At 42.1% G+C, this 24,704-nt stretch overlaps 1 protein-coding gene across 3 annotated transcripts in view; it reads right to left on the bottom strand.

Moving 5' to 3' along the window:
• Positions 1-24,704, bottom strand: part of mpripb (myosin phosphatase Rho interacting protein b) — a 401,247-nt gene that overhangs the window by 181,162 nt on the left and 195,381 nt on the right. For all 3 annotated transcript variants that reach the window (XM_078225341.1, XM_078225339.1, XM_078225340.1), the window contains exons 6-7: positions 21,669-21,846; positions 13,378-13,825 (exon numbers count right to left, since the gene is read on the bottom strand). In XM_078225341.1, coding sequence (XP_078081467.1) covers positions 13,378-13,825; positions 21,669-21,846 — 626 coding nt within the window. The remainder of the gene's footprint in view (positions 1-13,377; positions 13,826-21,668; positions 21,847-24,704) is intronic.

The raw sequence follows: 24,704 nt of genomic DNA on the forward strand, positions 1-24,704 counted from the left end.
AGCTACCATGCCTTTGCTCACTTCATTTAAGTCATTGATGTAAATTGTAAAATGTTGAGGCCCCAGCACATACCGTTACGGGACTCTACTCATCACATCCTGCCATTAAGACATTTATACATATCGCTTTTTGCCTGGCAGCCAGCCAATCTTCCATTCAGGCTAATATATTACCCCTTACACCATGAGCTTTTATTTTCCACAATAACCTTTGATGTGGCACCTTATCAAATGCCTTCCGGAAATCCAACTCCATTTACAGATTCCGCTTTATCCACAACACATGTTACTCCTTCAAAGAACGCTAGTAAATTGGTTAAACATGATTTCTCTTTCACAAAATCATGCTGACTCCTCCTGTTTACCACAAGTTTTGCTAAGTGCCCAGCTATAACCTACTTAATGATCAATTCTGACACCATCCCACATCAAGCTAACTGGCCTCTAGTTTTCCATTTTCATCCTCCCTCCTTTCTTGAATAGATGGATTATATTTGCTACACTCAGTCTGATGAAGCATGCGCAGAATGTTGCAAATTTTGGAAAACTGATACCAACACTTCTACTACCTCATTACCCAGCTCTTTTAAAACCCTAGGATGAAGTTCATTCAGACCCAGAGACTTGGTGAAATTATAACTAGGGAAATAGTACTGAGCAAAGTGATAGAGCTGTGGGCTGATATGTTCCTCTTTCGTTTCTACCTACTAATTTACAGCTGTTGCTAGAATGTTTTTTGTATCCTCTATAGTGAAAGCAAATATTTGTTAATTTCATCTGTCATTTCCTTATTATCTATTAACACCCCATTCTAATTCTGGAAGACTAACACTCACTTTACCTACTCTTTTCCTATTTAAAGACCTGTAGAAACTCTTATCTGTTTTCACAATTTTTTCCAGCTTCCTCTCGTACTCTAATTTCTTTCTCTTAGTGAATCTTGTAGTCATTCTCTGCCTTTTTTGACCAATCTGACCTGCCACTCACCTTTTTGCAGTTTTATGCTTTTTCCTCAATGCTTTCCCTAACTTTTTTAGTTAACCACAGATGGTGGGTCCTCCTACTAATACTTTTTCTTTATAGGAGGAATATACTTGCTAATATTTCTCCTTAAATGTCCACCACTGCTTTTCTATCGATCTAGCTCCTAGTATCCCAGTTAACTTCAGCTAGCTCAGCTTTCATGCCCACATTGTTGTCCTCAAGTTTAAAATACTAACCTTAGATCCACTCTCCTCTCTTTCATACTGGACGTAAAGTTCAATCATATTGTGGTTGCTGCTACTTTGAGGTGCCTTTACTCTGGGGTAAATTAATTAAATCACTGAAATTCACAATACCAAGTCTAATACAACTTACTCTCTGGTTGGTTCCACAGCACACTGCTCAAAGAAACTATCTTGAAAGCTATGAACTCATCCAGGTTACTACTGCAATCCGATTTTTCCAGTTCATATCATAGAAATCATAGAAATCATAGAAACCCTACAGTGCAGAAGGAGGCCATTCGGCCCATCGAGTCTGCACCGACCACAATCCCACCCAGGCCCTACCCCCACATATTTACCCGCTAATCCCTCTAACCTATGCATCTCAGGACTCTAAGGGGCAATTTTTAACCTGGCCAATCAACCTAACCCGCACATCTTTGGACTGTGGGAGGAAACCAGAGCACCCGGAGGAAACCCACGCAGACACGAGGAGAATGTGCAAACTCCACACAGACAGTGACCCGAGCCGGGAATCGAACCCGGGACCCTGGAGCTGTGAAGCAGCAGTGCTAACCACTGTGCTACCGTGTAGATTAAAATCACCCATGATTATTGCTGTCTCTTTATCACATCCAATATTTCTTTTTATATAATCTACCCTACATTGTAGCTACCATTAGGAGGCCTGTAGACCACTCCCACTAGAGACATCTTTACCCTACTCTGCCGATCACCACTCAAACCAATTCTCCATCCTGATCTGAACCAAGGTAATCTCTAATTATTGCACCAATGCTATCCTTGATCAACAATGCTACCTCTCCACGTTAACCTAGCTTCCTATTCTTCTTGAATGTCAATATTCGGGCCTCAATTCTGGTCGTCCTGCAGCCATGTATCCATAATGGCCAGCAAATCATTTATTTACTTCTATGTGTGCCATTAATTAATTGACTTTGTTATGAATGTTACATGCATTCAGATACAGAATCTTTAGTTTTATCACTTTTGTAATATTTAGTCTCGAGTTTTGGTGCATTCTTAGGTTTTTTTTCCTCTGTCTCTTCCTGCCATTCTCCAACTCTTATTTCCCATATTACTATTTTCCTCTCTTACCTAGTCTCTACTCTCTGATGTACCACATCTTTCCACATTGCCCTCATTACTGAGCTTAAAACCATCCCTTCTTAGCTAGTTATGTGGTTTGCAAGAACACTGATCCAGCAGATAGATAGATTTTTAACCATTAAGGGAATTAAGGGTTATGGGGAGTGGGCGGGTAAGTGGAACTGAACCCACTATCAGATCAGCCATGATCTTATTGAATGGCGGAGCAGGCTTGAGGGGCTAGATGGCCTACTCCTGCTCCTATTTCTTACATTCTTATGATTCAGATCTAAGCGCTGTAGACCATCCCAACTTTCTCCTGTATTGATGCCAGTGCCCACAAACCAGAACGCACTTCTTGCACACCACACATTCATCTCTAATTTTATGTACCCAATGCCAATTTGCACACAGCTCAGGAAGTAATTGAGAGATTATAACACTGGAGGTTCTACTTTTCAATTTAGTGCCCAGCTCCTAGTTCTAACTCTATCATTGGTACCTACATGGACCATGACAACTGGATCCTTCCCCCGCCCAGTGCAAGTTCATCTTCAGTCCTGAACAGATGTCCCAAACCCTGGCACTGGGCAGGCAACATGGCTGTCTGGATACACTCTCTGTGCTGCAGTGTCAATCCCCCTCACTATAATGTCCCTACCACTACTGGATTACTTTGGGCTCTCCCCACGTGGCTTCCTGTACCATGGTCAGTTTGCTCATCCAATTTGCAGCCCATGCTCCCATCCAAACAAGCCAAGAGAATTCAAACCTAATGAACAATTGCAGAAGCTTACACTTGGGTGTCCTTACCTGCCTCACTTGCAGTCACACCCTCCTGTCCCTCTGACCACTGAACAAATCAGAAGACCCTATCATAAGTGGTGTGACTGCCTCCTGGTACAAAGCATCCAGGTAACTTTCCCACTCCCCAATGTGTCGCAGAGTCAGCAGCTCAGCCTCCAACTCAATGACTCAAGCGCTGAAATTCTCCAGCTGGAAACACTTACTGCACACTGGTTTGGCCTGGATCACTATGTCATCCAGGAGCTCCCAGCCTTGACACATCACCTGTCCCGCTATACTTAATGTGTTTTAATAATTACCTAATAGTATCATTTATACTGCTTTTTGTTATATTAACTTTAGCACCAATTTGTGTATTATTTTAAACCTTTGGGATAGAACAGAACTTACCAGATACTCACCAAACAGCTAGTTCCTTTCTCTGTTGTACAGTAGGAATCAATTCCTACAGGATGAGAAAACAGAAAAAGGAAAGAAATGCCTCCTTCTCCCCTTCCCTGAGTTCCTCCATTCATCAAACTCCAAGTATACACTCAGTTCCTCAGCTGCACTCATTTGCGCTCAGCTGCACTAAAGAATCCTGTATTTATAGCCAAACGAACAGGGGCTAAAGAAAGCAGATTCAACCAGTTAGCTCATTAACTACTCTGCTGTGTGTTTACCCCATAAGCTACAAGAAAGAAAACAGACAAAATGAACTTCAACACAATGGTACAACTCTACTTAGAACATAGAACATAGAACATTACAGCGCAGAACAGGCCCTTCGGCCCACGATGTTGCACCGACCAGTTAAAAAAAAACTGTGACCCTCCAACCTAAACCAATTTCTTTTCGTCCATGAACCTATCTACGGATCTCTTAAACGCCCCCAAACTAGGCGCATTTACTACTGATGCTGGCAGGGCATTCCAATCCCTCACCACCCTCTGGGTAAAGAACCTACCCCTGACATCGGTTCTATAACTACCCCCCCTCAATTTAAAGCCATGCCCCCTCGTGCTGGATTTCTCCATCAGAGGAAAAAGGCTATCACTATCCACCCTATCTAAACCTCTAATCATCTTATATGTTTCAATAAGATCCCCTCTTAGCCGCCGCCTTTCCAGCGAAAACAATCCCAAATCCCTCAGCCTCTCCTCATAGGATCTCCCCTCCATACCAGGCAACATCCTGGTAAACCTCCTCTGCACCCTCTCCAAAGCCTCCACATCCTTCCTGTAATGTGGGGACCAGAACTGCACACAGTACTCCAAGTGCGGCCGCACCAGAGTTGTGTACAGTTGCAACATAACGCTACGACTCCTAAATTCAATCCCCCTACCAATAAACGCCAAGACACCATATGCCTTCTTAACAACCTTATCTACTTGATTCCCAACTTTCAGGGATCTATGCACACATACACCTAGATCCCTCTGCTCCTCCACACTATTCAAAGTCCTCCCGTTAGCCCTATACTCAACACATCTGTTATTCCTACCAAAGTGAATTACCTCACACTTCTCCGCATTAAACTCCATCCGCCACCTCTCGGCCCAACTTTGCAACCTGTCTAAGTCTTCCTGCAAACTACGACACCCTTCCTCACGGTCTACCACACCACCGACTTTGGTGTCATCAGCAAATTTGCTAATCCACCCAACTATACCCTCATCCAGATCATTAATAAATATTACAAACAGCAGTGGCCCCAAAACAGATCCCTGAGGTACACCACTTGTAACCGCACTCCATGATGAATATTTACTATCAACCACCACCCTCTGTTTCCTATCCGCTAGCCAATTCCTGATCCAATTTCCTAGATCACCCCCAATCCCATACATCTGCATTTTCTGCAGAAGCCTACCATGGTGAACCTTATCAAACCTTATCAAACCTTAACTTATACACTGTAGAAATAGAAGTCATGGGTCAACTTTTATTTTTGAGATTTTCTCAAGGCGAACTTTTTGATTTTTAGGGGGTCTTTTTTCATTCTCACCATCTCCTTTATTGGTCATGTAGTAACATAACCATTTCAGGGGTCATTTAGGTAGACAAGATGGACAAATATTGAAGACTGTGCAATTAAATACTTTTAATTATTTTATTCTTCTTGCACTTGGAAGCAATTCAATACAAACTTTCAATAGGGTATGGGATAAATATTTGAAGGGTAAAAGGCTATTGAAAAAAAATCAGGGGACTTGAACTAAATGGGTAACTCCCCGATAGAGTTATGGGCCAAATGGCCACCTTCTGTACTGTAGAATTTTTATGAAACTGTTACATCTGTTCTAGTATAATTTTTCTTTTAAGTTCATGACTTAGCAAGTACAATTAGTTTGGAAATCTTTTTCAGCCACCACTCATCAGCTTTTATCTTTGGCTGGGTCAATGAGATTCAAACAAAAGGTGCAATTAATCTTACTGGCAGGACACTATGAAATCAATAACTTTTCACACGACGTTTTTCATCATAAAGAGTAACTCAGATCAGCTTCTAACAGCAAATCAGTTATGGAAGTGCCACATGTATGGCTAGAGGACGGATTAATAATTGCTTTCATTTTAAATTGTAGTCTCTGCAGATAAAGATGGTCAGAGACTAACTATGGTGGGTGATCCAGACAATGTCGCAACTGCCCAAAATCATGGCCCACTTCAAACTCTCCTGAGAAACAGAAGGGACCTACGAATCCTCTCTCGTCAAATATGGGATCCTGAAAAACTATAAAGTAACTAGTGACAGTTGACACGTCACCATCACAGACCTGAAGCCTAACACTACATACAGGCTCGATGGGGTCAATGTGTTTGCTTTAACTCGCACAGTTCCAATGGGAATCACTTTTAGATATTTTATCTGTTGCAACAGATACAGGGCTTCTCCCAGCCTGTGAGCCCCATGTGGCCAAAAAAAAAATGGAATAGAGCTTCCTCATCTCATTGCCTCCCTAGCCAACATCACAGGATTGCAGGGAAATCAAAATGGGGTGACCTTTCTTTCCGCTGGCTGTTGCCCCGCAATACAGATTCCCCTCGGCCTGCTCCCAAGCCTCATTACTGAGCTTCTGGCCAACAACTCCAGCCTTATTTTCCTCTCCAAGACCTCTATCCAAGTTCCTCAGTTGAATGGGTCTAACTCATCATCCAGAGTAATTGCTCCAGCTCTCCAATCACAGGTGCCCTCCCCTCCTGCCCTTGCTGCTTCTCCAATCACAGTTTGTCTCAAATTTGCCTATCCCCGTGTATTTTGAACCCAGAAAGGTGGCTACTGCTGCTTCTGTCTACTCTTACCAAGAGATCTGCTGCCATGGCATGTCATGCTCATCTGTCTAGCACCATCCTCACAGATGGTGAGTGGCTTGGAGGGGAACTTAAAGGTTCCCATGCTAGCCTCATCCTTCTTGATGGCAGTGGTCGTGGGTTTGGATGGTGCTTTCTAAAGAGCCTTGGTGAATTCCTGCAGTGCATCTTGTAGATGGTATACACTACTGCTAGTTGGAGGTGGAGGGAGTGAATGTTTGTGGATGGTGTGCCAATCAAGTAGGCTGCTGTGTCTTGGATGGTGTTGAACTCCTTGAGGGTTGTTGGAGCTGCATTCATCCAGACAAGTGGAGAGTATTCCATCACACTCCTGACTAGTGCCAAGTACATTGTGGACAGGCTTTGGGGAGTCAGGAAGCAAGTTAGTTGCCACAGAATTCCTAGCCTCTGACCTTCTCTTATAGCATTGTATTTATATGACAAGTTCCGTTAAGTTTCTGGTCAATGGTAACCCCAGGAGGTTGATAGCGGGAGATTCAGTGATGGAAATGTCATTGAATGTCAAGAGATAATAGCTTGATTTGCCCTTTTATAATACTTAAATAGTTCGCTGAAGGTAATCACAATTTGTGACATGCAAATTCATTGGTCAATTCACTAGTCCTTTTGTAGGAATGGGAATTTATGATAACAGAGGATAAATATTACAAGGAAAATTACAATAATCATAGTATTCTTTATGATGTAATCAAATTGATTTGACCAGTTCATATTTCTAAAATTATATACTTTGATATTCTTACAGCAGAGCCAGAGGTATCAATTCCAAGATTGTTTCCTGCTTCGCCGGTTTTGAACTAAAAGAAAATATTTCCAGCAGAGGTTTCATGCTGCATACCTGAAAAATACTGTAATCAGCTCAAGACAGAGATTTTTTAAAATCCTGTCTGTATTTGAGTTCCAAATGCTCAGCATTTTCTTGCATTACGTACTGAAAGCAACAGATGGAAACTGTCTAATGCACTGTGCCAAGCAACCTCAAGTCCAATAACTAGCAGGAACTAGCTACCTACTGAGGGAAATCTGCTAACTCAATTGCTACAGAAAATTTTCATTCATAGCCTTTTATGGAAAATTCCCAATCCACTGTTATTACCCTAAAAGGTCAGAACTAGAAAGCCTCTGTTAATACTACTATTTTGGAAAGGTTAAAAGGCAATATTGCACAATGTTTCTTCTATGCACCATATGTTTTTCAGACCGTCGAGACACTATCTTCTTTAATCCAAAAATGAAAATAACTCATTCTGAAAATATAGCTTCGACCTGTTTAAATAAAAAGAGTCAGCAGCCCTTTTGCTGGCCTCCCCCTCCATGGCTCAATTTTAAATCTTTTCAGATTTGATTTAATTGTACGAACCATGTGATAAACTTCAAGGCATTTAAAATAACAATTTAAGATTAGTGCAGAAGGAATTGCTTTTGACATTTATTATTGGGCTGGTAAAAACAGAAAGAACAGCTATGATAGGGTGAAACATACGAGTGCATGGATGTGAGCACAGAGAGGTTAAAAGACCAACGTATGGCTGCAAGGAGCTCATGCACCTGGTAATTCACTTCTGATCGCCCATTTACTTATATAATGTATAAACAAATTCTCCACTTCCTTTTTCCTTTCTTCTCAGTTCCTAAACAATGACTGGCATTATGCCAAGAATAAACTAACTAGATCTGAGAAAGATGGCAATAAAGGCCATTTAGGTACAAGCTGTCCAAGATAGAATTTCACAACATACATCGCGTGTGGGAGGTGCTAAATTACAGTAATTTACACATTCTGACATTTGAACAAGCACATTTCAAGGATCTAATTTGATAGAGCTACAGGATACAAGAACTGGTGTACATTCCCACTGATCCACAACATTTAAACAGAGGATTTAAGGACAAATACTTTGTTTTATTAAATAGAAGAAAGATTTTTATCTTTAACCAAGTAAAATATTTAAAAATAAAATCAAGGTCAATAAAGACATCAAATTAGACGTTGGTAGTTATTTTGTATAAGGATTAAAATGGAATGTTTTTCTACTATTCATTCCTCGCATGAACTAGGTAGTAACTCCTTCCAGCATCCCCAATAACATAACCCCAACCTGAAAAAGTGCTCCCTTCCCATGGAATGACCATTAAATCTGATTGTTCATAGTTATTAAGTTTTATAACCGGGAAATATTTTGAAAGAAAATGATAGAGCAGTCTAGATAAACCAATGGTCATACACTAATTTTCTTTTCGCTATTTCCCATTCCAATTGAGTGCAATTCTTAATTTAGTGTCAAATTAAAGAAACTGATGGTCACCAGCTATCCCTCAATTTGAAGATGATGCTTAATCAAGTAGAGTGTTTCTGCCATGGGTCTTCACATGACTGAGCAGGCCAATTCTCACCCCGCAGGTTTTTCGGCACATGGGGCAGGACAGTCACGAGGTAGTGGCATCCAGAGTGACTATTAGATGGATAAAGACCATGGTCCATCTAAGCTGCCTCGCACCCTGAAGACAACACAAACAGACAGCTTTGCCCTTTGTGCCCATCAAACATATTTTATTTATGTAGGCCCCAACAGCCAAAAGACATACTGAAAGATTTTCCAGCTAGGACTGGGCTGATTTGGAACCAACTCACCACTCCATAATAATTCTCATGCTACAAGTTGTTCTTCAGCTTTGCTTTAGTTCCTGCACAGCTGTCCAACAGGGATGAACATGTTTGAATCACGCTCAAAACTAGGAGATTAGAACAGTAGAAAATATAGTAGCCACAAGTAGTTGAGATCTGGGAAGCACAGCAACTCAAAACGAAATATGCAGACTCTTTCAGTGTACGGTAAACCACTTACAGAAACATCTTTGGCATCCAAAGAGCAGAATATTTGTAATTTTAGTCTTCTTTGAAAACAAGATATTGCACAAAGTGAATACTCCAAGTGCACCACAGTTGTTAAGGGTCTACATACAAATCTTAGATCCTGAACCAGTCAATCTTGAGCATTAATAAATGAGGTTTCATCTCAAAAAAGGTTCTATAACAATATATGGGCAAAAGACGCACTGCATCTCCAGGACATAATTAATTAGATTAATTTCACTGGGTATGTAATCTGATTATCTAATTCTCTTCTCAGCCTTGAAAATGACTTGTAAAATTCCAAAGGCACCAGCAGCCCCCTGGTATTCCAGCTCAGGTCGTTATGTTTCAAGTACAAGCCTGCTAATAAACCTCTTGACTTAGCAGATATCATAGTGTTGTCCAATCTTGTTCACGCCAGAAGTTCACATATAAATGCACCTCCCAACTAAATCTTTGGTTGGTTACTGGTCATCAAGAGGAATATTTTTCCATGCCCTCACTTGGTGACACTCGGGCAAAGTGAACCAAAACCCTGCTATGGCTGAGATTAGCTAATTGAACACAAACAAGAATACAACCTGAGACTCTCACTATCATGACAGGCAATACCTTTACTAAATGACTCCTCAAGAGAGTTGATGTCATGTTTTTAATTGCCCTACTGCAGACAAGTGTGACATGGGATTCAACTTTAGAAAAGCCAAATAGACAACACCACAGGGAATTGCTGAACACTGCATGAATTTTTATGACATCCGCATACCCAAGTATCTCTATAAATCCAGATACATATTTCACTTTAAATCAACTTTTCAGAATTACCACTGTTTTAATGCATTGGTAAAAATACACTAAGAAAATAAAATGAAATAATTTACTAGACTTGTGCAATATTCTCAATTCATCACCTGTGACTGCTCTTACCACCTATCACAGTGGCAGATGTATATATAAATTTGTACAGTCACCGTGCAATGTTTCTCAATATGTAGATCAAAAATTCACACACCCACTTTATTTCACGGAAGTCCCAGGTACAATATTGTAAAGTTTAAAAAAAATTAAACAAAACAAAACACATCACAAATCTGAAACATGATGATTAAAAGAACTGTGTTCATAATTCTTTTGCTGCAATTTCAATTAACTGCAGAGGACTTACCATTCAAATATTACTTGCATTATGTATAGTTAGTTATCTCTAATCACAGGAGAATGACTAGATGGGAATAATCCCTAATAGACCAAACATCCCATCTGGCTTAACAACAGAACAACATTGCTGCCATAACACAAAGAAAATGCACAACAGTATGATGGTGCAGACTGATGATAGATAAGTAGGAAAAATAATACTGCATTCAGCTTTTCATTGTGCAATCTTCATGTTTAACAGTTTGTTCATCTTTACTGCAGTGAAGCCTTGTTATGGGAACATTCAGAAAAAAATCATTCCAACATACTAATGATCAATTTCAACTTCCTCAAGGTGCAAATTCATTGAAATAAGGTAAAGAGAACAATTTGCAACAAACGGAACAGTTGAATAAACAGGCTTCCTGCTACTGGAAAATACTCATGAAAGATTCTCCCAAAAAGTCATGTTAAAAGAGGACATAAGAGTCCATGTAATTCATTCACTGTCAACAAGTGCCAATGTAATGACTCTAATGGCATAATGCTGAAGTGCCTGTTTCTTTGAGCCCGAATAAGTGAGAACAGTGACTAAGGGTTATCAAAAGGGTGGAGCAAAAGTAAGAATGCCAAATTGGTAATAGAAAATAACTTCATTTTGGGATCAAAATTCAGTTGTCCTTTAGTTTTAAGGAAATTTTCAGATAACCCAACCACCTGTTTTCCCCGGAGTCCTAGATTAGCTAACTAATCATCTCAAAGCACAATTACCACTCTCAGCTATCTATTTATATATCCCCAGCAGGTTCCCATTAGGTTCTAGACCCACATGAAAGCACCAGCTGCTGACAGTCTGCACTGCCATATGTCTTATATAATTTTTACTTATGTAAATCATCTCTTCTTCAGATCTTAGTTCCAGCTGGCCGTGATGCCCATGCTGCTAAGAAAGTGGGCAAATGACCTGCTTCCAGACAGCTGCAGCCCCGGTATAACCAACCATTGGAACTACCAAGATGCAACTATACATCACCCATGCAAAGTCACTTCAATCTCTGCTCAATAGTTCCCGCAATCAGCTCAAATAAAATTTGAACACGGACTGGATTTAATCAGTACTTGGCCGAAACCTATGGCAGTAACACTCAGTATCACAACACCAAATTAACATATCTGTTTACAGTGAAGGAACAGAATGGTAATTAATGATGCACTTTTAGAAGAGGATAAGCAAATGAAGGAGAGTTTAAAAATAACAGAATCTAAAATTAGAAATGAAAAAGCTATTATGCTCAGTTATTAAAACAAGTCAATACTACTCATTAAGGGGTGCAGTGCCTGAATACACCACTTGCTAAATTACTGAGCAGTGAAGTACGAAATGACAATAGCTTTTATTTACCACCCCATCAGTTTACTCTCAGCCATCAATAAAGTGACACTAAGGGTCAACAACAGCACTATCAAGCGGCACTTACTCAGCAATAACCTGCTCATGGATGCTCAGCTTAGGTTCAGACAGGGTCACTCAGCTCCCGGCATCACTGCAGCCTTGGTTCAAATATACACACAAGAACCAAATTCCAGAGGTGAGGCAGGACTGACTGGCCTTGACATCAAGGGGCAGCATTTCACCGAGTGCGACATCAAGGAGCCCTAGCAAAATGGGAGTCAATGGGTTGGAGTCATACCTGGCACAGAGGAAGATGGTTGTGGTAATTGGAGGGCAATCACCTTAGCTCCAGGACATCTCTGCAGGAGTTCTTCAGGGCATTGTCCTTGACCTAACTATCTTCAGCTGTTTCATCAATGGCCTTCTTTCCATCGTACGGTCAGAAGTGGGGATGTTTGCTGATGACTACACAATGTTGAGTATCATTCACAACTCCTCAGATACTGAAGCAGTTTATGTCCAGATGCATGAAGACCTGCACAATATCCAGGCTGGGGCTGACAAATGGCAAGTAACATTCACACCCCACAAATGCCAGGCAATAACCATTTGCAACAAGAGAGGATCTAACTATCGCCCCTTGATATTCAATGTCATTACCATCATTGAAACCCACTACCAACATCCTGTGGGTTACCATTGACAAGAAACTGAATTGGACTAGCCATGTAAATACTGTGGCTACCAGAGCAGGTCAAAGGCTAGGAACCCCGCGGCAAGTACTCACCTCCTGACTCCCCAAAGTCTGTCCGCAAGGCACAAAGTCAGGGGTGCAATGAAGTACTTTCCACTTGCTGAGATGAGTGCAGCTCCAACAACACAATAAGCTTATCACTGTCCAGGACAGAGCAGTCCGCTTGATTGCTACTCCTTCCACAAACATTCAATACCTCCTCCACCGACAAACATTGGCAGCCGTATGTACCATCTATAAGATGTACTGCAGAAATTCACCAAGATTCCTTAGGCAGCACTTCCCAAACCCACAACCATCTAGAAGGACAAGAGCAGCAGATACCTGGGAACACCACCATCTGTAGGTTCCATCCAAGTCACTCACCATCCTGACTTGGGAAATATATCGCCATTCCTTCACTGTCGCTGGGTCAAAATCCTGGAACGCTCTCCCTAACAGCATTGTGGGTGTACCTACATCTCAGGGACTGCAGCAGTTCAAGGAGGCAGCTTCATCACCACCTTCTCAAGGGCAGCTAGGGATAGGCAATAAATGCTTGCCTAACCAGTGACACCCAGATCCCATAAATGAATATAAAAACAAGGCATTTCATGGAAGTCAAAACATAAGCTGGCACCAAGCCAAAGTCAAAGGTATCATCAGGGATGATTGAAAGTTTGGTCAGGAATGGATGTTTTAAGGTGGGTCTTGAAATAGGGAAAGAGGTTGAGAGGCAGCAAGGTTTACAGCCAGCTTCTCCAATTATTATACAAAATTACACGTGAAGCACTACAAATGAAGAAAGTATCATCAGTACCTTCCTTCTTGTCCAGTCGCTTGCTGTGCCTCGCCTCTCTCTGGACTTCTTATTCGCGTCCGTTTTCCCACTTTTCGGAGATCAGCTTCATAAAATTCTCTGACTCGTGGATGGTCGGCTCTGCTGGTCATAGCTTCAGCATGGTGACTGTCCGTACTTGTTACTGTACTTCCACTTGCTTCCGAATCCAAAGAGCTCATTGATCCACTGATGTGCGATCCATTGGATAGCAGGCTGCTAGCAGATGGAAAAGGATCGCTATACACGGGTGATGGGCAACGAGGTATGCCTCCAGCTTCCATACCATGCCTGCTGGAAGAACTGCTGGTAGGTGAACGGACTCGCACCTCTTGCTTCTGCTGGTCAAGAGGAACCATCCTTCCTCTGTCCACCTCATCTCCATTAACAGAACTATGATCAGAAACAGCATCAAGGGGATGGACATCACCTGTTTTGAAAAAAAAATTAAATTCAGTGCTTAAAAGGCATGACCGTGATTAAACAAATAACTAATCCTTTGAAAATCCGGAAGTTTAACAGCCCAAAGATCCACCTGAACTTGTTCTAAATCAATTCCGTCTCATAAAACAGGAAAAATATTTACTGCAATATTCATGCAGCAGCTGTTGATGTACCCATCTTGAAACTGTAGTCATGGCATTTCTAAAACACTGGATACCATGGAGATTTTTACTCTATTCATACTTTGGATAGAAGGGAAGTTATACTGAAAAATTGGGTGGTTCAAATGTTAGATGCATTTATTCTAAAGCAGAATACAAAAATATTAGGGCATCAACTCCAGCAAATATTCTCTGTATACAATGGATATTTTATGTTGGGATACTAATAATAGAATGGCTTTGGAAGCTGTGAAGGAATTAATGACTATTTTGTGAAAATAGCCGTGTAAACTGCACATCATATGCTAACACACATTATTTCCATTTGCCTAGAATCTCTGCATTTCCAGCACATTGGGAATGCACTCTGCAATATGTAGCTCCTTCAGCATGCACTGTCATTGAAACAGGACATTATATTTTGAGATGATTCTAATATTTTTCAAAACAAAATAAAGTGAGTTATATAATGTGCATGAAATAATGAGCAATGGGTATTTGGACTTGTGGTGTCTTTGATTATGACCTTGCATATGTAGACTGTCCTCTAATATTGACATTCTAAAATATTAGTCCATTCATAAAGAGGAAGTAGCAAAGGAAATTTTAATTCTGTACATTGATCTAACTGGATTAATTGCAAATACATACATAATGAAGAACTAGATGTCAAGGGATAAAGGAATATTAAAACCTTGTGGACATTGAAAGGCCATTACCAAAATGCTGGATGCATTGAATTCCATGTCAAAATACCAAACAATAAGAAGGCGTATTGCTCTCAATTGTGAATGGGCTCAACTGACCAAAACGTCTGAAGGATTTTTGGACCACCTGATTGTAAATTGGTAAATGGTGAATGATTTCAGCAATAATAGAAGGATTAAATTCAGACTCTCCAAGAGCTCTGGGGAGAAAGCAAGTGCACAGTTGACAACATTTCAATTCCTGTGAGCACAAACTGCATTCAAGTGAAAAAAAGTTATTGCTGCAAGATCTGATTTGAAGAGTATTTTAAACAATCTTAAAAAAATTATGACAATCTAGTGGTGCGAGCCCACTTGGTGATGAGTGACCATATGATAGAATGAAACTAAGGTTCTGAATCTTAATAAAATAAACTACAATGTGTGAAGTGCAAGTTGGCTATGCTGGATTGGGGAAATGTTACTTAAAGGAATGATGATGGATAGGGAATGGCAAACATTCAAAGAACGCATGCATGAACTGCAACCGTTTATTCCTATCTGACGCAAAAACAAACAGGAAAGGTGGTCAACCATGGCTTATGAGGGAAATTAGATTTGCACTGGATCCAAGGAAGAGGCATACAAATTGGCCAAAAAAAGAACAGACCTGAATATTGGGAGCAGTTTAGAATTCAGCAGGAGGTCCAAGGGAATGAATAAGCAGAGGAAAATAGAGTACAAGAGTAAGACTGCGGGGAACATAAAATCGGACTGAACAAAGAACAAAACAGCACAGGAACAGGCCCTTCGGCCCTCCAAGCCTGCGCCGCTCATGTGCCCACTAAACCATTCTTTTGTATCCCTCTATTCCCAGTCTGTTCATGTGGTTATCTAGATAAGTCTTAAACGATCCCAGCGTGTCTGTCTCAATCACCTTGCTTGGCAGTGCATTCCAGGCCCCCACCACCCTCTGTGTAAAATACGTCCCCCTGACATCTGTGTTGAACCTTGCCCCCCTCACCTTGAACCCGTGACCGCTTGTGTTCGTCACCCCCGACCTGGGAAAAAGCTTCCCATTATTCACTCTATCTATGCCCTTCATAATTGTATACACCTCTATTAGGTCGCCCCTCACTCTCCGTCTTTCCAGGGAGAACAACCCCAGTTTACCCAATCTCTCCTCATAGCCAAGACCCTCCATACCAGGCAACATCCTGGTAAACCTCCTCTGTACTCTCTCCAAAGCCTCCACGTCCTTCTGGTAGTGTGGCGACCAGAACTGGATGCAGTATTCCAAATATGGCCTAACCATCGTTCTATACAGCTGCAACATCATATGCCAACTTTCATATTCTATGCTCCGTCCAATAAAGGCAAGCATGCCATATGCCTTCTTCACCACCCTCTCCACCTGTGCTGCCACCTTTAAGGATCTGTGGACTTGTACACCCAGGTCCCTGTGTGTGTCTATACTCCTGATGGTTCTGCCATTTATTGTTTAGCTCCCCCTTACATTAGATCTACCGAAATGCATCACTTTGCATTTATCTGGATTAAATTTCTCCGCCCAATGTTCCAGCCTATCTATATCCTGCTCTATTCTCTGACAACGTTCATCACTATCCCAAACTCCAGCAATCTTTGGATCGTCTGCAAACTTACTGATCACACCAGCTACATCTTCCTCCAAATCATTTATATATATCACAAACAGCAGAGGTCCTAGTACAAAGCCCTGCGGAACACCACTAGTCACAGACCTCCAACCGGAAAAAGACCCCTCCACTGCTACCCTCTGTCTTCTATGGCTAAGCAAGTTCTCCACCCATCTAGCTAGCTCACCTTTTATCCCGTGAGATTTAACCTTTTGCACCAGCCTGCCATGAGGGACCTTGTCAAACGCTTTACTAAAATCCACATAGACGACATCCACGGCCCTTCCCTCGTCAATCATTTTTGTCACCTCCTCAAAAACTCAACCAAATTTGTGAGGCATGACCTCCCTTGTCAAAACCATGCTGTCTATCGCTAATGAGATTATTCAGTTCTAAATGCGCATATATCCTAAGAATCTTCTCCAACAACTTCCCTACCACGGACGTCAAGCTCACTGTAAAAGACTGTAAAAGTTTCTGTAGGTATCTGAAGAGAAAAAGATTGGTGAAGACAAATGTAGGGTCCTTACAGTCAGAAACAGGGGAATTTATAATGGGGAACAAAGAAATGGCTGACAAACTAAATACATACTATGATCTGTCATCACAAGAGAGGACACAAATAACATCAGAAATGTTGAGGAACACAGGGCTTAGAGAGAGGAAGGACTGAAGAAAATCAGTATTAGTAGAGAAATGGTGTTGGGGAAATTGATGGGATTGAAGGTTGATAAATCCCCAGGGCCTAATCATCGACATCCCCAGAGTACTTAAGCAAGTGGCCCTAATAATCATGGAAACATTCCAAGATTCGCGGTCATCTTCCAAGATTCTAGAGACTCTGGAACAATTCCCACAGATTGAAGGGCAGCTAATATAACCTACTTAAAAAGGTAGATAGAAAACAGGAAGTTATAGACCAGTTAGCCTGACGTCAGTCGTGGGGAAAATTCTAGAATCCATTATTAAAGATTTTATAGCAGAGCACTTGGAAAACACTGGTAGAATTGGAGAGTCAGCATGAATTTACAAAGGAAAATCATGCTTGACAAATCTGCTGGAATTCTTTGAGGATATAATTAGACTTGATGAGGGGGAGCCAGTGGATGTAGTTCATTTGGACTTTCTGAAAGTTTTTGACAAAGCCCCCATAAGTGATTAGCATGTAACAATAAAGTTCATAAGATTGGGGGAAGTGTATCAAGGTGGATAGAAAACTGGTTAGCAGACAGAAAACAGAGTAGGAATAAATGGGTATTTTTCCAAACGGCAGGCAGCGACTAGTGGGGTACAAACAAAGAACAAAGAACAGTACAGCACAGGAAACAGGCCCTTCGGCCCTCCAAGCCTGTGCCGCTCCTTGGTCCAAATAGACCATTCGTTTGTATCTCTCCATTCCCAGACTGCTCATGTGACTATCCAGGTAAGTCTTAAACGATGCCAGCGTGTCTGCCTCCACCACCCTACTTGGCAGCGCATTCCAGGCCCCCACCACTCCTGTGTAAAAAACGTCCCTCTGATATCTGAGTTATACCTTGCCCCTCTCACCTTGAGCCCGTGACCCCTCGTGATCGTCACCTCCGACCTGGGAAAAAGGTTCCCACTGTTCACCCTATCTATACCCTTCATAATTTTGTACACCTCTATTAGGTCGCCCCTCATTCTCCATCTTTCCAGGGAGAACAAGCCCAGTTTACCCAATCTCTCCTCATAGCTAAGACCCTCCATACCAGGCAACATCCTGGTAAACCTTCTCTGCACTCTCTCTAAAGCCGCCACGTCCTTCTGGTAGTGTGGTGACCAGAACTGGACGCAGTACTCCAAATGTGGCCTAACCAGCGTTCTATACAGCTGCAACATCAGACTCCAGCTTTTATACTCTATACCCTGTCCTAGCATACCATATGCCTTCTTCACCACCTTCTCCACCTGTGCTGCCACCTTCAAAGATTTGTGGACTTGCACACCTAGGTCCCTCTGTGTTTCTATACTCTTGATGGCTCTGCCATTTATTGTATAACTCCCCCCTACATTAGTTCTTCCAAAATGCATCACTTCACATTTATCCGGATTAAATTCCATCCGCCATTTCTCCGCCCAATTTCCCAGCCTATCTATATCCTGCTGTATTGTCCGACAATGTTCATCGCTATCCGCAAGTCCAGCCATCTTCGTGTCATCCGCAAACTTGCTGATAACACCAGTTATACCTTCTTCCAAATCATTTATATATATCACAAATAGCAGAGGCCCCAGTACAGAGCCCTGCGGAACACCACTGGTCACAGACCTCCAGCCGGAAAAAGACCCTTCGACTGCTACCCTCTGTCTCCTGTGGCCAAGCCAGTTTTCTACCCATCTAGCCACCTCTCCTTGTATCCCATGAGCCTTAACCTTCTTAACCAACCTGCCATGAGGGACTTTATCAAATGCCTTACTGAAATCCATATAGACGACATCCATGGCCCTTCCTTCGTCAACCGTTTTTGTCACTTCCTCAAAAAACTCCACCAAATCTGTAAGGTACGACCTCCCTCTTACAAAACCATGCTGTCTGTCACTAATGAGATTGTTCCGTTCTAAATGCCCATACATCCTGTCTCTAAGAATCCTCTCCAACAACTTCCCGACCACGGACGTCAAGCTCACTGGCCTATAATTACCCGGGTTATCCCTGCTACCCTTCTTAAATAACGGTACCACATTCACTATCCTCCATCCTCGAAGAGACAAAGATTTCCGTCAGAGGCCCAGCAATTACATCTCGTCTCCCTGAGCAGTCTAGGATAGATGCCATCAGGCCCTGGGGATTTGTCAGTTTTAATGTTACCTAAAAAACCTAACACTTCCTCCCTTATAATGGAGATTCTCTCTAACGGGTCAACACCTCCCTCTGAGACACTCCCAGTCAACAAGTCCCTCTCCTCTGTGAATACCGATGCAAAGTATTCATTTAGGATCTCCCCTATTCCCTTGGGTTCTGAGCATAATTCCCCTCCTTTGTCCCAGAGGGGTCCGACTCTTTCCCTGACAACTCTTTTGTTCCTAACATATGAATAAAATGCCACAGGGATTGGTGCTAGGACCCCAGCTATTCACAATATATATATTAATGATTCAAAAGAGGGAACTAAATGTAATATCACCAAGTTTGTAGATGACACAAAGATAGGGAGAGGGTTTGCTATGAGGAAATGCTTTAGTGAGATTTGGACAAGCTGATTGAGTGGGTAAATGCAGTATACTATGGATAAATGAGAGGTTATTCATTAGCAAAAACAGGAAGACAGATTATCCGAATGGATATAAATTGAGAGGGAGGAATGTGCAACGAGACCTGGGTGTCTTCGTACACCAATCGCTGAAGGTAAGCACGCAGGTAGATGCAGCAGGCAGTGAATGCGGCAAATGGTATGTTGGCCTTCATAGTGAGAAGTTTCCAGTACAGGAGCAGGTATGTCTTGCTGCAATTATACATGGAATATTGTGTGCATTTGGTCTCCTTAATTGAGGAAGGATGTTCTTGCTATAGAGGGAGTGTATTGGTTTACCAGACTGATTCCTGGGATGGCAGGGCTGATGTATGGAGAGAGATTGAGTCGGTTAGGATTATATTTGCAGGAGTTCAGAAGAATAGAAACCTATAAAATTCTAACAGGACGAGATAGAGTAGATGCAGGAAGAATGTTCTCAATGGTGGGGTAGTCCAGAACCAGGGGTCATAGTCTACAGGGTACCTTTTAGGTCTGAGATGAAGAGAAATTTCTTCACAGCCTGTGAAATTCACTACCACAGCAAACCACTGAGAGCAAAACATTGTATATAGCTTTTGGGGCAAAGGAGGAATCAAAAGATTTGGAAGGGATGATTGGATCAATGCACTTGATGATCAGCCAAGATCATAATAAATACTGGAGCAGGCTCAAACAGCCTACTCCTGCCCCTATTTTCTATTCTTTCATGGGATGTGGGCATCTCTGGCTAGGTCAGCATGTATTGCATGTTCCCAATTGCCCTCAAAGTGGTGGTGAGTTGCCTTCCTGAACTGCTGCAGTCCAAGTGGTGTAGGTATACCCACAGTGCTATTAGGGAGGGAGGGAGCTCCAGGATTTTAACCCAGCGGCAGTGAAGGAATGGCAACATAGATCTAAGTAGGGATGGTGCGTGGCTTGAAGAGAAACTTGCAAGTGGTGGGGTTCCCATCCGTCTGACGCACTTGCCCTTCTAGATGGTACAGGTTGTGGGTTTGGAAGGTGCTATCAAAGGAGCCTTGGTGAGTTGCAGCAGTGCACCTTGTAGTAGATGATACACACTGCTGTCACTGTGCATTGGTAGTGGACGGGGTGCCAATCAAGCAGACTTTGCCATCATAAGGTCAGAGTGGGGATGTTTGCTGCTGATTTGTTCACCAACCACGACAATTGAGATACAGAAGCAGTTTGTTCCCATATACAGCAGGACCTGGACAATATTCAGGCTTGGGCTGATAAGTGGCAAGTAACATTTGCTGCACAAAAACTGCGAGGCAATGACCATTTCCCACTCCATCTCCGCAGCAAGAGAAAATTCAACCATCTCTTGACATTCAATGGCATTACAATAGCTGAATTTCCCGCTGTCAACATCCTAGGGGTTACCATTGACCTGAAAATGAACTTGTAGCCACAGCCATATAAATACTGTGGCTACAAGAGCAGGTCAGAAGCTGGGAATCCTGCAGAGGGGAACCGGGTCCTGACTCCCTCAAGCTTCTTGAGCATTATTGGAGCTGCAGTCATTCAGGCAAGTGAAAAGTATTCCACCACACACCTGACTCATTATCTGTAGATGGTGGACAGGCTTTGGGGAGTCAGGAGCTGGGTCAAGAGATGACTGACTTTTCTCTTGCTGGAGAGAGGGAGTGGGAGATGGCCATTGCCTCTCAATTTTTGTGGAGCGAATGTTACTTGCCACTTATCAGCCCAAGCCTGAACGTTGTCAAGGTCTTGCTGCTTATGGGAATGGACTGCTTCTGTATCTGAGTCATGAATGGTGAACAAACCAGTAGCAAACATCCCCACTCTGACCTTATGATAGAGGGGAGGGTCTTTGATGAAGCAGCTGTAAATGGTTGGGCCGAGGACACTATCCTGAGGAACTAATGTTTAAGTATGAAAATTATTTCAACACTAATAATTCCATAATGTAAATACAAACTGGAGATATTCAAGTAAGTAGATCACATTTAAACTAAACTGCATAGTTAATTTAAATTTGCTTCACTGAGGAGTTTAATGTAGAACTTCTCAAAAGAAGTTTCCTGGAAAGCTGTTAACTCTACTTACCCTCTCTCAAAGAAAACAGTCCTCCATGAGAACCACCATCAGCAAGGGGCCAACTCGGAGTTGCCTCCACATCTCTACCGTGAAGCTCCTCCTGCCACAGGCTGGACCGTGAATCTGGTATCTTCTCTGGATCAGGGATCCCTGAACCCGTCACTGCCACTTTAGCTGGCCCAGGTTCCTGTAGCCAAGGAAAGAGAGAGAATATTTTTTTTTTGAAGGAAGCAGCTAGTTATATGGTCTACTAGACTGACAAATGTAATTATTCTATTTTTGGTGCAGGCAATCAAGTATTTTATGGAACAATCAGGCTTTTGATCCAGTAGAAAAATGTCTATTATTAAAAAGAACGGGAGCAAATCCAGAACCAATCCATCTCTGATTACAGTCCAAATTTCAAGAAAGGCCCATCACAAGATAGAATGCATAATGTGTCAGGTAACTATTTGTATTAAAATACTTTCCCAAAAGTGCTTCAGAAGCCATATCAGATCCATTATTTGAAATTTTTTTATGTTTGAGGTGCGCCTACAGATTCCAGGACAAGTCTATTCTTTACTGGATTTGACTGAAAAGAACCCAATTCACTTCAGACATTTCCCACATGCATACAACTTTAAACATATTTCCACTACCCTCCCCATTTTCCAAAAGAACTGCTCCCTCTCCTATTTTCTTCACTCATCCACCAAAACTGTTTTCAGGTATACTCTGCAGGTACCTTTCCATGCAACCAGAGCAGGTACCATGCATGTCCATTTACCTCCCATATGATTGCTGAACAACTCCTTCCAGTCTACTGTTGGTGAGGGCAAAGCTTAAATGACCCTTTAACTAAACGCCTCTTATTGTGTCCACAAATGAGACCTTGACCTTACTGCAGCTCTTCACTTGGATATATTTTAGGAGGTGTGAGTGTGAGACAATCAGTTTCAATACAAGCTTTAGAAGCAATATTGCCTCATTTTCCTGGGCACTTGCAAATTTTGACAACAGTGTACCATTCCCAATGTTGCAACTGGAACTGTTTTCACCAATTTTGCCTATTCCTACACAATTACAATTCCAAGTACAGTGGCACACATGCAAAACACATGTTTTGTAAGTGATCTTAAAGCTCTCCAAGGACTCTGCCAGTCAACACCTTGAGATGGACACACATTTGGGTAGAATTGACATTGCCTTTCATGCCCCTCATTTTCTTACTTTCACTGAATGCCACCACCAACCCACCCAGGACACAAAGCCCTCCCCACCTCAATTCTTTAAGGTCCCAATGTCAAGCCCTCTGTTGGATTCCTCTTTCAATGTCAAGCCCTCCGCTGGATTCCTCTTTCAAAGGAGACATGGAGGACTGAAAGAGGAATCCAGGGGAGGACAGAAGTTGGCATTGGGGGCTTCGAGGATTGAGGTGGGAAGGACCTTTTGTCCTGGATGGTTTGGTAGTGACAGTCAGTGAAAGTAAGAAAATGAGGAGCCTAAAGGGAGGTGTCAATACTGCCGAAATGTGCGTCCATCTCAAGATGCTGCTGCTGCCCCGACTCTCCATTCTTCTGCACTTTTCCCTTGTGCCAGAGTTAAACAAGGAAACCCACAAATCTTGCACAGAACTGACGACAGGTGCATATCACCAAGAAAACCATTGTGAATTGGGTGCAACAAAATTCTCATGCACCACTGATTTATCTTGAAGCTAGGACTTAATTGAAACAATTCCATCTTGAATATTAATAATGCAAATATTACAAGTATGAATCCACCAAAAGCCAGCGTAATGCTCCACATTCCACAAACACACCACTGACTATATTCCCGCATCACAGCCTACCATCAGGAAAATGAAATTTTGCAGCCCACCTAAGTAAGTCAACCCACGCACATTTCCCATCCTTGTAGGCCCCATAAAATCTGATACCCTCCCCTTTAAACAGATTGATATTTACAACTAGCTGTTGTTTCTGGCATCGACGCTTTGTCAGAACATGGACTTGTACTGGGGAGAGGACCTTCCATTTCATAGCAATAGTCTGCTTTCACCCTTCAGGTCGACTATAATTAATACATGGTTGGCTAGGACTCAGAACTCATTTTACATTGGAATCATTATTTGTGCTTTTGCAGACAGTATACTGTACTACAGTGTTTTGAAGATTCCAAGGCTTCCTGCTGCTCACCTCCAACAACCTGTCCTCCATAATCTCAATGCTTCCTGATATGTAGATTTTTACCTATTCAGGTGCAGCTCTTTGCATCAAAGAGGAATCAGCTTTTTCAGTAATCCAGGTCTGGGAATGACAGACCATTGTTCCATATTATTCAGGTCAGAACTGAATGTAGCTACTAACGCAACTGAGTCAGGAGTTGGCAAATTCAATGCATTTGGTCATATGAATAGGCAACTAATGAGTAATGACTCACTTTGGTTGCTATGGCCATGTGCTTTTCATCCAAAAATAAAACATTTGTTGCCTCCAAGGAGAGGATTTTTGCTGCAGCAGTGCAGATTCTCTTCTAGACAGACTCGTGTGCTGTATCATAGTACATGCTTTTTGGTTGGTATGCCTACAGGAATAGTCCAGGTACAGTAACAACCCTCATCGTCCTTCCAATGTTTCACATTACCACATGGCTTGATTAGCACTGCAGCCTCACAGTGCCAGGGATCTGGGTTCGATTGCTGGCTTGGGTCACTGTGTGTGGAGTTTGCACATTCTCCCTATGTCTGCGTGGGTTTCCTCCAGCTGCTCCGATTTCCTCCCGCAGTCCGAAAGACGTGCTGGTTAGATGCATTGGCCATGCCAAATTTTCCCTCCGTGTACCCGAACAGACACCAGAGTGCAACGGCTAGGGGATTTTCACACCAACTTCATTGCAGTGTTAATGTAACTTGTGACACTAATAAATAAACTTTAAAAAGATGTAATGGTGAAACAGGCCTGGCATATACCAATAAATATCAATAAAAATAGTTTCATGCACGAGTAGAGCTATGTATCAGAGCCTGGTAGAAAATGAAAATTTACTGAGGGAAAATGAACC

The sequence above is a fragment of the Mustelus asterias genome, chromosome 12, assembly GCF_964213995.1.
Source record: "Mustelus asterias chromosome 12, sMusAst1.hap1.1, whole genome shotgun sequence".
Lineage (NCBI taxonomy): Eukaryota > Metazoa > Chordata > Chondrichthyes > Carcharhiniformes > Triakidae > Mustelus > Mustelus asterias.